The 14488-nt window shown below is 33.6% G+C and overlaps 2 protein-coding genes across 12 annotated transcripts; both read left to right on the top strand.

Moving 5' to 3' along the window:
• The first annotated feature begins 200 nt into the window (after nt 1–200).
• On the top strand, nt 201–2306 carry LOC110616861 (probable receptor-like protein kinase At5g20050). 2 transcript variants are annotated; one of them, XM_043957280.1, is made up of 2 exons: nt 201–1774; nt 2057–2306. In XM_043957280.1, exon 1 carries the CDS (start codon nt 373–375, stop codon nt 1717–1719), a length of 1347 nt encoding a protein of 448 aa, XP_043813215.1. In that variant the 5' UTR covers nt 201–372; the 3' UTR covers nt 1720–1774; nt 2057–2306. The 2 variants fall into 2 exon arrangements, with proteins under 2 accessions (XP_043813215.1, XP_021615056.1); XM_021759364.2 differs by lacking the exon at nt 2057–2306 and adding an exon at nt 1974–2018 and having other exon boundaries at nt 202–1774.
• Nucleotides 2307–4226: 1920 nt separating this feature from the next.
• On the top strand, nt 4227–12938 carry LOC110617518 (acyl-protein thioesterase 2). Of its 10 annotated transcripts, none has more exons than XM_021760362.2 (10): nt 4230–4375; nt 5042–5135; nt 5325–5439; nt 8897–8978; nt 9090–9159; nt 9469–9573; nt 10334–10484; nt 10568–10650; nt 12273–12366; nt 12465–12938. In XM_021760362.2, exons 2-10 carry the CDS (start codon nt 5105–5107, stop codon nt 12553–12555), a joined length of 822 nt encoding a protein of 273 aa, XP_021616054.1. In that variant the 5' UTR covers nt 4230–4375; nt 5042–5104; the 3' UTR covers nt 12556–12938. The 10 variants fall into 10 exon arrangements, with proteins under 10 accessions (XP_021616053.1, XP_021616057.1, XP_021616054.1 ...); XM_021760366.2 differs by having other exon boundaries at nt 4232–4375; nt 8942–8978; XM_021760367.2 differs by having other exon boundaries at nt 4339–4493; nt 8942–8978.
• Nucleotides 12939–14488: the final 1550 nt, after the last annotated feature.

The following is a 14488-nucleotide window of genomic DNA, read 5'->3' as shown; positions in this document are numbered from 1 at the left end:
TTTAATAAGTTAAATATTATAAAATTTAAATTTAATTTATTTATTAAACTATGTTAAAAATTAAATTTAAATTTAACTCGATTTAATGGAATTTTTATCTACGTAAATCTTTAATAAGTCACCACACTTTGGTTCATTTAACCCTACCAACCACACACACAATAAAAGAAATGCACATGCAAATGCAAATGGTCGTCAAAATTGGATTGAAATTGTCAGTCTTCTCCTCACTCACACCCTTCGCTTTCTAGGAAACTGGACCATTATAATTTTCTTTAGTTTTCTCCTCAAGCAAGTTGGGAAAAAAATGTAGTAAATACTCAGTAGACAGATTCTTCTCTACTTCCATCTGAACTTTACAAAACTACTCTAATGGAGGACAAGAAAGCGAATCTAATCGCTGTTTTAACTGTTATTGGCCTCATAATCGTCATCATTATCGCTCGACTCTCACTTAAGCTCTCCAATGCTTTCTACCTGATTGCGGGGGCCGATGTTGCTGTGATTCTTGCGGTCTTCGTTTGCCTCATGATCAGACGCCGTTATCATCGCAGAAGCAAGTTGTTAGTGACTCAATTAGTTTCTGAAGGCAGAGAGCTTCGTATTGAGTATAGTTTTTTGAGAAAAGTTGCTGGAGTTCCTATAAAGTTTCGATTCAAGGAGCTCGAGGAAGCAACTGATAATTTTCGGTCTTTGTTAGGACAAGGGGCTTCCGCTTCGGTTTTTAAGGGGATTTTATCAGATGGAACTGCCATTGCTGTGAAGCGCATTGAGAAAGAAGAGAGTGGAGAGAAGGAATTTCGATCGGAAGTTGCAGCTATTGCTAGTGTTCAGCATGTGAATCTGGTGCGTCTTCTTGGATATTGTATAATGGCTAGAGGGCCTCGTTTTCTTGTTTATGAATTCATCCCAAATGGGTCATTGGATTGTTGGATTTTCCCCAAAAGGGGAACCCGGGATCTCCCTGGAGGGTGCTTGTCTTGGGAACTGAGGTATAGAGTCGCCATTGATGTGGCTAAGGCACTTTCTTACCTTCATCATGATTGCCGGTCAAGGGTTTTGCACCTAGATGTCAAGCCAGAGAATATACTCCTTGATGAAAATTATCGAGCAATTGTTGGAGATTTTGGTCTTTCAAAGTTAATGGGAAAAGATGAGAGTAGAGTCATCACAAATATCCGCGGAACGAAAGGTTATTTAGCCCCAGAATGGCTCTTAGAGAATGGGGTTTCTGAGAAATCTGACGTCTACAGTTATGGACTGGTTCTTCTGGAGATGATTGGAGGCCAGAGAAATGTTTCCTTGTTACAAAATGGCAATGAAAGGTCTCAAAGGACATGGAAGTACTTCCCCAAAATTGTCAATCAGAAAATGAGGGAAGGAAAACTTATGGAAGTGGTTGATCATAGGCTAGTGGAAAGTGAAAATATTGATGAGAGGGAAGTAAAAAGATTGGTTCATATAGCTTTCTGGTGCATACAAGAGAAGGCAAGGCTTAGGCCTACAATGGCTCATGTGGTGGAAATGCTTGAAGACCGTGTAACTGTGGAGGAGCCCCCTGATACCCAAATGATTGTTATCGATTTGTTGTCAATTGATGGGGATGCATCAGATGGTCATAAGAGGGCAGCCATTGCTGCATTTGCTGCAGATCAATTAGATGGCATCAATCCTTTAACTTCATGCTCATACACCATGTCTGTTATCTCCGGAAGATGACTCCTGCCCCAAGAGTGCCTTTTTGTTTATCCTTTAGGATTCTTTTAGCTCTAAGGTATCTTCATTTTCTTCTTCTTTGAGTTTACAATTTCACTTTTTGGTTAATGTCTGTGCATACAGGAACAAAAAACAGTATCTGCAAGTGTACTTATCTTCCTTCCATCTCATTTGAACATAAGCCATTAATTGTCAATGGTTCTGAGAACAAAATTTTATTTTTTCTGGATTTTTTTTTCTTGAAATTTGATCTGTAGCTTCAGATACCCATCAATCCTCCTGCCAAGAAAAGAAGAAAAGTTTTCTCATGTTCGTGACGATTTCACCTTTTCTTCAACAGAGAAGAGAGAGGGACTTTTAATTGGGAAGTTATTGTTAGAAAAGGCTGCGGTTGCTATGTATATCCTATAGGGATATGCTTGTTTCATTCTCCACTCAATTTGGTAGCTTGACTTTGGGGCACTATAGAGTGATCAAGGAATGAAGTTGGATTATGCAAAATTAAATTAATGTGAGATTGGGTGGATTAGTTCAAAACTGTGATCTTGTGATTGAAGAATAAAAGATTAATAACTTGCTTTAGCTTTGAAGTAATGGCCTAAAGTAGAATCTAGACTAATACATATAACTTTAAAGGTTTACACATGTAATTGGGAGCTGCAATTATGAACCCAATATCTTACTACTCACTAGCACCCGATTTGGTTCATCCATTGTTATTAGTTTCTTTGTAGGATAGGTTATTTTCTCACGTATTTATAAGACTGAATCCATTATTTTCACATCGTTGTAAATGAAGTGATGTTAAAGGGTCTTCTCTCCTAAATTGCAGTAATTTAGTCTAAATATTTCATTTAATTGGAATTTGGTAACGTAGTTGCGATGAGTTTTCCTGCAATGTCCAGAGAAGCAAAGAATTTTGGAAGTAAGAAGGCAACTTTGGACCGCTCTCGCAAAAGAAGCCATGGCGACTGTGCTAACCATCTCTATATAAATATGGAATTTGGAAGTCAAACTTTGTTTTCTAACAAGAGGTTTTGTCAAATGTCTGAATCCGACCACCATAATTTGAGTTTGGGAACGCGTTTTGCATATCATCTGTTTAATGATTAGTTTATAGAAAATTCAATTATTTTTTTTATGCAAAATTCAGCATTCATAAATACCAGCGAATAAGTGCATCATTGTGCATTTAAGTCTTGTTTGGTTCAATATGATTTATTTAAGGAGTATATTTCTAGAAAATTTACTTCCTAAAATGTATGAAAAAAAAAGTATATTTGGTTTATAAAATAACTTCTCAAAAAGTAAATTTATTTTTAAATTTTAAAAAATAATAATGTCTTTGATATAATTTGAAGTTTAATAAATTAAAAAATAAATTTATAAATTTTACTAAACTTAATTTTTAATTAGAACTTATCAAGGATAACCTAAATAAGTTACTTTTCATATAAAAAGTAAGTAAAATGCTCCGTTTTTCAAGAAGTTATTTTAATTGAACTTTTTACACTTTTTGGGAAATGCTACTTTCCTAACTTATTTACTCCAACCAAACAGCCCCTAGGTTTTTTTTTTTTTTTTTTTTTAATTTTTCTTATCAAAGATTTACTGAAACAAGAGCACCAAGGCTCAAACAATACTCAGCCTACTGGAAGGCGAGAAACAAGCTTTTAAGCTTAAGGTACAAAAAGGCTAAAAACACAACAAAAAGCCACAGAACTATGACCCAAAGTCTACAGGAAAGCCCAACCCATGGCTTAAGAAAACTCTAGCTTATTAAAGTGAGCTTATGCACCTCCGCCTCCACCAATGAGGGACACCGGAAATGTGTTTAGGGGTCATCGGAAAGAGAAAACACCAGTAGAAACGCATGCAATTAGGAGATTAAGCTCTGCAAATCCGAAGACCAACTGAAGCCAACCAAAGATCTGTATAAGTCGTGCCTTCATCTGAATTAAGGAAGAGGATGTTGAAAGAGCTCATGCAGCTATCATGATGCTTTAAGAATCTCCCCTCACAATAGAGGGGAAAACAATACAACGATTTTGGAGATTTCTAAAATTTAATACCTTAATTTTTATATTATAATTTTTGTTTATTTTATTTTTTTATATATTAAAAATATAATTATTTTAGTTAAAAACAAAGTTTTTTTTTATTAATTTTTAATTATACTATTTTTAATATAAAATTAAAATATTAAATTTTATTAAATATTAGAATATAGATGTATTATATTGAGAATAAGAAAAAATTAAATAGAATTATAATAATTAATTTATATATTAATTATAATATATAAATAAATAATAAATTAAATTATTTTAAATAAATAAATAAATAAATAATTAAATAGCATTTACAGTTTTGAAAATTAAGTTTTTTTTTTTTTAAATTATTAATATTCATACCCAAATTGAACGGCCTGTAATCAATCAGCACCACATGTTATGTGCAACGGAAAAAACAGGTGTTTTCGTCCTCATAGACATAGTCTTAGACCATGCGAATGTAGCAGCAATTAAACGGTGCGTATATCCACAAGAAAACAAAAAAATAAAAATAAGAAAAAAAATTACTGGAGCCATAGGCCGTTTGGTCATGTTCAGTTTGCTGCCTAGCCGTATCCATATCCGAGTCGAGGTTTCTTCTCGAGGTAAATGGCTAGAACCCTAATAATACCACGCAGGCGTCTCTCCATTTTCCCCTGTAGATTTCCAATTTCCTAGCCTGAAATTGCTAATCCACAGCCTTCCGTTTTATTCAATCGTCAGGTGTAATGTTAATCGAGTGTAATCATGTTCATGCGTAGCTCCATAGTTATTTTTCTAATTGATACGCCCTTTTGTGTGTATGATGATGCTAAACATTACGAATTGCATCTAGAAATGTTGATCTAATGTTGTCTTTGTTAAATTATTTCGTGTTTTGTTTTTCAGATGGATGTTAAATACGGACAAGAATTGTGTGTGATTCACTTGTTGGCACATATGTCCTGAAAATTTTTTAGCTGCCTCTAGGAATTGTATTACGAGATTTTTATGGAAAATGTATGCAATAAGAGTTCCATGAGATTTTTAGATTTTTGGCATTAATGTGAATTGATTCTCCCATTTAACTCTATTTAAGCGTGCTTAATTCTATGCTATATCAGGAAGACCACCACCGCGGCAAATTCAATTACAGCTTTTGGTTTTTATTTTAATTTTCACAAAATTTAGGTACTGGGAAATGTTGTGCACTTGCCCAGGTAGGTTGCATCTTAGTAATCATTGGGATTCAACTAGACTGTAGAAGTTAAAATCTTCTTCTTTTGTTGCAGGTTCTTTGTTATTACTGTCATTGAAATTAGCAGTTTTTTCTGTGCTATTTTTTTGGAGCCAATATGAGTTTTACTGGTCCTTCCGTGGGTTCTGGTTAGTTTATTTCCTCTTGCATCATCTTGCCCTTACTTCATAGAAGAAGCTTCTTGGTTTATAAGGGTAGATATGAAAAGTTAGGCAAATTTACAAGCATAATGCATTCAAAAAGCATGTATTTGTATACATACACAGATGTGCTCATACTTCCCCTTCCTCATTAAATTGTATTTTAACATCATCCAGGTGGTAAAGCTGCAAGACGCGCATTTGAGTTTGGAAGGACCTATGTGGTTAGGCCAAAAGGTAAACACCAAGCTACTGTTGTATGGCTACATGGTCTAGGTGATAATGGATCAAGGTAATTTTGCTTTCCTGTTGCTTTTTTCATACCTGATATATTAGTGACATGGTCTGATAAGCATTGTTATCCTATTTCCTCCCTTTTTTGAGGTTTATGTTAGGTGCATAGGGCATGGTGGATAAAGAACTAATGACTAAGTAGAATTCCCCTGTTCTCTCTCTCTCTCTCTAACTCTTAATTTTTGGACTCTGGCAATTTTGTCATCTGTTATTTGATTGAGACATCTGGGATGATCTTTTATAGGAAAAAAAGCTAGGTATTCTACCTGCGTTTTGTACTTGGTTTGATGTAAAAACTGCATGATCCATTTTGTTTTTGATATGGTATGTAAATTATTCAATATTACCTTTCTTAATTCTCATTCATAATAGTAACACTTTAGGATTAAATAAAGTCTGATTTCAAGTGCCAAAATTACAGTCAATTATTGCTATGTTTTAAAATATTGCAATCCTAGTCAAGCCTCTAATATGCATTCTTAATGGCTACTGCCATTAACTTCCCACACCCCATCCCACCAAAACCGAGAGAGAGAGAGAGAGAGAGAGAGAGAGAGAGAGAGAGAGGGATAGGAAACGGAAAAAAAAACCCTTGTAAATAAGGAGATGAGCTTAGCTAACATGAGAGGGTAGAGTGCTGGAGACGCTGATTGGATTTGAGAATAGGAGTTTGAAGGGGAAAAAGAGGTCAGTTATTCTGTTAAAAGTTAGGTTATCTTGTTACACATTAGTACCGGACTATATAGAATAAATAGAGGAATATTGTAATTGAGGCATTCTAGAAATTAATAACTAATGCAGACTTCTCCCTTTCTCTTCTTCTATTCCTTCTCTCCTTTCTTGCTCTATTTCCTCCCTATTTCAATTCTTTTCTGTGACTGAGAATCCTGCTCCATAATTAGTGGTATCAGAGCAAGATTCTGGGAGGGCCTAACTTCAACGTAGGTCGGTGTGTCAAAATCTCAGATTTCTACTTCTTCTGTTGTTCTACCTTCTTCCTTTCTCTATTTCTTATTTTCCTACCCTGATATTTCTTCCCAATAATTCTTGTTTCTTCTTCCCCTGAAATTTCTTTGCTTCTTTCCCTTTATTTCCTTCTTTCTTCTAGGCAGAACCAGTTCCTCTTCTTCTTCTTCTTCTTATATTGTTCTTTCTTCAAATCCATAATTCTCTCTGTATATTTCTTTCCTCCTTTTCTAATTCTCTGCAATATCTTCTTTCTCTTTTCCTCGATTTATCTCCTTTCCCAAGAACCCTAAAATTAGGGTTTGTTTCTTGAAATTCTTGGATTTCTTACCTTGAGATTGTTTCAAGTCTGATACTATCTGTTTCAGGTCTGTTTTAGGCAGTTTTATATCTGATACTGAGTTTCTGATTCTTCAACACTTTTACTCAATCTTCTGAGAAATAAATCTTTTCCTTCTGTTTCTTTTTACCCTAGCCATTTTACCTTAGGTGTGGAACTACAACTTTGGCAACAATGGGATCATTAATGGAAAAAGTTTTAGAAGCCGATTCAAGTTGCAGAAACTGGCAACCATGGAATTGAGATGTCTTGGGGCAATGGCAGTGAATTGGGGAAGAGCAAGGAGAGCATGATTAAGAAGACTGTCTCCTTTAATGGCACGGTTTATGGGAGAGATAAGAGGTTGTTGATTCAGAAGGAGCAACCAGAATTTCAAATTCAAACTCTTGAAGATTCGATTCAGCCGAGTTTTGAAAGCAAAGCTAATGGTGCAAATGATGAGAACAATTAGGGTTTTGAGTACAGCAACAATTCTGAAGTTTCCGTTATAAATTTAAGTTCTCAAGAATTGGAGCTTGGAAACATTTCAAAAGCTGTCCATATAAATTAAAGCAGCCTAGTTCAATGCGACCATGATCTTGCAATTTTATGGGCAAAACATCCAAGGTTGAAAAAGAAGAAGCAGCAGCTATTGTTTTACTGAATTCGACATTGGAAGTGATCTTGACTGGATAGATAAATTAGATATAGGGTAATTTACAGTCAAGTCCATCACATTTAGTAAAACCCAAAATTTAATCCTGTTTTAAGTAACAATTTAATCTTTAAATTTTACTTTTATTAACAAATTGGTCTCTGTTAAAATGGATCCTAATTTATCGTTAATTATCTATAAAGCATCAAAACTACCCTTTGTCATAAATCAAATTTGTTATTGTTTTCCCTTATGGGAAACCAAAGAGAGAAATTCTCTCTCCTTCATGGATCAACCTAACTTTCTCTGCTGATGATAGTCTTCAAGGTTGTTAGCCACTAAGAAACCTTGCAGTAGATGCAATAATATAATTTATAGGAACAATGACCCAGATGAAATACCTTTGACTGAAAGCCCAAGCAATTAACAAGATCAAATGGAGACCAATTAAGTTGTAAATGTGAAAGAAAATATGGGTTCAAGATTGCAGAATCACAGTAATAACATATAAATAAATAAAAACTTAAAAGAAAAGGCTCTGCAAAAATCTGTGGACTGTTAGTGGAAATATAAATATCCAGATAGACTAACAACAACTACTGCTTATAAAGTATCCCATAATGTGGGTTTCTATTTCATATTTGTAGCTATTAACTCCTTTTTCTTTGAATTTAGATAGTTTATGATAATTTAGATTTAGATAAGGTCAGAACTCAAAATGGGCATCATCCAAGAAATGATCAGCTTTTTGCCTCCAGTCAAGAATTTCAAAGGCTTTTTGGTCATTAAAAAAAATTAAAAGCTCGGTTCATTACTAACAGCAGATTGGTACTATTTTTAACTAAGGACCAACTTGTTAAAAGAAATATAAACTTAAGGACTTAACTGTTACGCAAACATAAAACAGGGACTACTCTGTGGGCTATGATAAATGTCAGGGACCTGGCTATAATTTACCCTTTTATATATTGGACAACTGACTCATCTCAAGAGAAAACCATGTGAAGAGGGTGGTTTCTCCAGGAAAAGATGTCAGATTTTGCTCTGTTAGTCAAAGTAATGCTGCAGGAGAAGATATAAAAGTTTATGGAGAAGATAGGGTCTTGGGTGTGTTGGGGATAATGTAGTTGAGCTAAGATCATGTAGGCGTATAATACTCAAAGAGAATTACTCTGAAATGTAGAGGAGGCAAGGGAAGAAAATCCAATTTTGTCAACATGGATGAGCTGACTTGAGAGGGTGAAGTGCCTGAGATGCTGAATGGATTTGAGAATAGGAGTTTGGAGGGGAAAAAGGGGGCAGTTATTCTGTTAATTGGGTGGTTATCATGTTACAATTTGGTACTAGTATAAATAGAGGGAAATACCTGTAAATGAGACATTCCAGAAATGAATAACAAATGCATAATTCTTCCTTCTCTCATCTAATCCTTTTTCCTTTCTTTCTCTATTTCCTCCCTAATTTCTAATTTTTCTATGTGATTGAGAATCCTCATTTAGTTGCGTCCATTTTCAGTAACTTTGTTAGAATCCTCAGTTATTGTTTAGTCTTGTTTGGCAGCTGGTCCCAGCTTTTGGAGACCCTTCCTCTTCCAAATGTAAGTACATTTAAATAAGTCCGGCACTTATATAAACCATGCTTTTGTTTACATTCTGATGACTGGAACCTCCTTTTTTAAATTTTAAATAACCAAAATTGTGCTATGCAGATTAAGTGGATATGTCCAACTGCTCCAACTCAACCTATAACTATATTTGGCGGCTTCCCATCCACAGCATGTAAGTTTTCTAATAATTTAACAAATATTGATCTCCTAAAAGGTTTGCTAATTTTTCACCTCAACTTCTGGGTTCTCTAATAATTTAACAAATTTGATCTCCTAAATTTTGTTAATTTTCACCAGCATGTGTCAGTAGTTATGCTGTAAAATAATGGCCTCTCATATGCTAAGAAAATTATTAAACGGAATGTATCCAGACTAAATGTTGTTAACTTACATGAAAAGATAATCTATTTTAGGTGGAACATAATTTTGCTATTTGTTATGTAATTCACATAATCTGGATTCTTTCTGTGATTTGAATCAGGGTTTGATGTGGGAGAACTTTCAGAAGATGCCCCGGATGATGTAGAGGGTTTGGATGCTGCAGCAGCACATGTCGCAAATTTATTGTCAACAGAACCTGCTGACAGTAAGTTCTCTTGTAGCAATTATTGGTGGTGCACATACTTGGAAGTTCTCATTATCTGCTTATTTTATCACTAATGATTCATGTCTAGCATGTCAATTTTGTTTATGGGAATAAATTCTATATACTTCTGATCTCTAATACTCTAACTCTTCATTTTTCCATGTCATACCCATGTTGACATGGAATGGAATATGTTTTTGACACATATTCATGTGGTTGGGCACTTGAGTGACAAAGATCTCTAAAAATGAATAGCATAATTGTTGAGCACTCTTTTCTCTCAAGATAAAGAGCATGGATAACGGAGCACTGCTTTTCTCTTAGATATGAAATAGTTATTTGGTCATTGAATGATGTATTTGATGATCTATTTAGATTATATTCTTACATAGTTTTATATTGTTTATTCTATTTTTATATGTTTATTGTATTTTATTTTATATAACATAACGTATCCTAGCACCCATGTCTAAATTTAGATCCATATCCTTATACTTTTTGTTTAAAAGTTGACAAGTCAAACCAGGGATATGCACTCATTTTTTACACTCTTACCCGAGTCTGAGTAACATAGGTTCTGCTTATAATCTGAGAGCCTACATCATGCTTTCTTACATGAACAGAAGGGGTTGATTTAGAGCTCAATGAAATTATAGTGGCCTCTCATAACAGCTTATCTGTTTGTTTTTGTGTGTATGTGTGAACTTTTCTTTTAAATTTTTTTTTAGTATCCTACTTATTGTAATCTCCTATTCTCCAGTTAAGATTGGTATTGGAGGCTTTAGCATGGGTGCAGCTACTTCTTTATACTCTGCAACCTGCTTTACTTCAGGAAAGTATGCAAATGGAAATCAGTATCCTGCCAACTTGAGTGCAGTTGTTGGATTAAGTGGCTGGCTTCCATGTTCAAAGTATGCTTGTTTTTATGATCCTTTTCATTTTCAACATAACCTTTATCTCTTTTTCCTCATAATTCTTAGATTCTCTTTGCCAGGACCTTGAGGAACAAAATTGAGGGGGTGGAAGAAGCTGCAAGGCGTGCTGTAACCCTTCCCATATTGCTCTGTCATGGCAAAGGTAATTTAAACATCTCTCATATGCTTGCCTTATTGCATTATCTATTCATGTTTTCTTAGAAACAGTTGGAGTTATATAATTTCATATATTTTAAGCAAAAATTTCAATTAGGAATAGGGTTGAAATGTGATGGCTCTTGATATTACTGTCTAAGCAGTATAGCATTCACTTGTTTTCTGTTAAGATTTTGCGCGAGCCTTTTTGCTATTCTAGCTGAACTCGAGCTTAGGTGAGGTCGTATTGGCTGGAAGAGCCCGTGCATGGGCAGTGTTCATTCATTTAGTCAATATGCTTGTAAATGTTCTGACTGATTGAAAGTGATTCTCCTTTCACATTTTGCTCTGCTACTAAAGTGCATGAAAGAAAAATGGCCAAATCAAAATGGTGTTAGGGATCTGAGCTAGGTTTTTCTGATTAAGCTGTATTTTCCCTTATCAATTGATACTGTTAGAGTAGGTAATTTATTATGTTTGAAATTACTGACATACATTTGAAATATGCTCTGATGTTTCTATGTTGTGGATCTGATTTTGAGAACAGGGGATTATCTTTTAAAAAAGGATATTGCACCTTCCATGCTATTTTGGCATTTTTTTTCTTTTATTGAATTATGTGCACAATTGAATTTACAAATGAAAACATAAAATTGAAAAAGAAAAACCTTGACCATCTACCATTCGAGTTGTGTTTTGCACTTTGGTAATCATTGTACGTAAAAGAAATGTTGTTTGACACATTAATGATAGAAAATCCCAAATGTTCAACATAGTATTTATTGAACAACTTGAATGTGAAGACAAACCATCCTTGTTGCCATTTAGTATTTGTATGATAGCAATTGTTGACTTGAACATCTTCCCTATTTTTTGTTTGTGGTTGCATGTTTTATGCAATTGCTACTCACTCTTCAACTAGGACTTTTAGGCTTTGTTCGATAGGTGTGCATTTGAAAAGATTTGAGTGTTTGGATTTGTATTTCAAGTGGAAAATTATAAAATCCCAGAATAATATTGAATTCAAATACTTTGTGATTTGAAAATTCATACAAATGGAATCTAATGTAATTTGTGTAGCATTTCCATAATTGATTTTGGTTTCACTAAATAAAACTGTCATTTCCAACTCCACGTCATTGGAGCTACTTGTATGCGTGTTGTCATGGTGCTCAGTAAATGACCATTATGTAATTGGTCATTAACTTTGATTTGGCTTGAATTTTCTCTTAATACAAGTCAAAGCAGAAAATATTGCTGTAAAAGAGAAAATTCAGATCGTATAAAAATACAATAATACTGGAGATCAATAAATTTCTCAGGCATTTTGTAGATAATAATCTCAAGAGTGCCATTTGCTCACCAAAAATGATTCGTCAAAAAATAAAAGAGCCCATTTAATGATTTTATTCTCACCTGCGGTCAGGTATTTAGAATTGGGATGAATGTGAATAGAAATGAAATCGTTTACATTTCAACTTTTTCCTTCTTCATTGACATTCTGCGCCTGATTTTTTAAACTCATGTCAATAGGACTTCTACATTTCAATCACCAAGCACCTGCCAGCAGCGTAGCTGGCCTAGAATAGCAACTACTTGCATCTTGATTTGGATGTTTATTTGACGCAGGTGATGATGTGGTTCCTTATAAATTTGGTGAGAAATCCTCGCGGGTTTTGGCTTCAACTGGATTCCAGGATGTGACATTCAAAGCATACAATGGGTATGCATTTGGAGAATTCACTGATTACCTTTCTTTTAGGTGCCAATGAATCATGCAAAAACCTTTTTTGAAAAAAAAAAATTTGTTCATATATGCAGGCTCGGTCACTACACAATCCCCCAAGAGATGGACGAGGTCTGCACTTGGCTGACTTCCAAATTGGGGCTTGAGGAATCATCCTCTTCATGATATGATGCCATGAACAAATATTAGGCAACAGCTTGGGACAGAATGGAAAAGATGAAATTGAGAAATTATTTTGCGTAAGAAACAAAAATATGCAGTCCAAAGGGCTTGTAGGTGTGTGACGCATGATGGTCATATTGGGCTATCAGTAACCTGTTCTTTCTCATCTACTGCAAAACTAGGTTGAACTTCATTTATGAATAATGGGATTGGATATCATTTGGGTCATTACTCAATTTGTTAACTGCTGGAAGATCAATGCTCCAATAATTGCGAAGTGTTTGTCATTATCAAAAGCAGAAACTGAAAATTATTTATGATGCTTGATTTAGAAACATTAATCTATTGTATTCTCGCAGTAAAATGATACTCTTGGATTTACCTCAGGTAGACGTTTCTCCTCTCTCTCTAGTTTTGTCCTAGAGAGAGATTTTCTCTTTTTATTTTTTGTATTTTTCCTTTGAGGTGAGGCCTCTTCTCTGTGGACTTTCGTGGTTTCCCTTGCCCCTTCTTGGTAGGGAAAGTTTCTTCATCCCAGCCTGGAAGTGAATTTTTTTCCAACCTTTGGGGTTTGTAGACAGGTTTTTATTTTCTTTTTTTCTTGTGTTTTTTTTTTTTGTGCAAGTGGCTTTCTCTTATCTGCATGGCCTTGGCAGTGGCCTTAAGGGCGGTTTTCCATGAGGTTATAACCAGATCTAGAAGAGGTGTTTTTATGGGTGGTTCACCTCTAGGATCATATACCAGGCTTGAAAGCCATTAATGGGTGACCCTCAAAGCTATTTGAGGCTTTAGAGTTTTTACAACACTCCCTTTTTCAGGTGGTTTATGGTGATTTTTTTATTCTCTTGATCTGTTATTGCTTTTCTTTGGGTCTGGTACCTCTGGAGATACGCTTATGTCCATCTTGAGCCTCGCCTTGCCTCCGTTGTTGGTTCTCAAATTTCATAGCTTTCGTCTCCTTTGCATGTAGTTTATGACTATTCAGCAGTGTTGCTAAATAGTTCCTTACAGCAATAGACAAATCTAAACTGGCGGCACTTGTTGATGATTTTTCCTTGGGCCGTAAATGAGCAACCGATTTTTGAAAAAAATTTATATTTTGTTCTTTTATTTATTTCGCACTTGAAATAGTATATTAATAAATTCAAATTTGATTCATTTAGAAATGAATTAATACGAATTAAATTTTTATTGAATTCGAAGAATTTAATATTGAATAGTTCACGAACAGATTAATTTATTTATAATTATAATAAATTTTAATTTATAATTAATAAATTTAAAATTAAAATATTTTAATTAAATAAATATACATACAAATTAATTCGTAAATTTATAGAATATAAATTTTGAAATCTGAAAATTTTAAATATTTACAAGTTTTCAAACTCCATTGAAAAATAATTTATATTTAAAATATATTTTCATAAAAAATATTTTTTATGAAAAATGTTTTCATATAAAATATTTTTTGATAAAATAATATATTTTTTATTATATAATTTTAATTTAAAAATTTAAGTATATTAATAAATTTACAATAGAGGTCTTCACTCTTCGTAAGAACCTTAAAGTATAGAAAAGAATCTTAAAGTATAGAAAATAACTTTATATTTTGAAAAAACGTAAGTTATTTTCTTTAAAATGATTTAATTTTTTTGAAAAAAATATTTTCCCTTCACTAAATTCAAACATAAAGAAATATGAAAAATATTTTTCAAAAAATATTTTTTATAAAACAAATAGAAGCTCATAATGCAAACAAATAGTGTAGCTAAATTTTAAAAAATTTAAATTTAACTCATCAAAATTTATCTAGAATTCAAGTTTAATTCTTTTATTACATTGAACTAAATATATTTAATGAGTTTGTTCACAAATTAGTTTGTAAGCCTGCTCATAAATTTAAAAAATGTCCCAAATCCATAAATAATAA

This window comes from Manihot esculenta, chromosome 6, assembly GCF_001659605.2.
Source record: "Manihot esculenta cultivar AM560-2 chromosome 6, M.esculenta_v8, whole genome shotgun sequence".
NCBI lineage: Eukaryota > Viridiplantae > Streptophyta > Magnoliopsida > Malpighiales > Euphorbiaceae > Manihot > Manihot esculenta.
The sequence above is the reverse complement of the archived record's forward strand: the minus strand, read 5'-3'. Positions and strand labels throughout refer to the sequence as shown.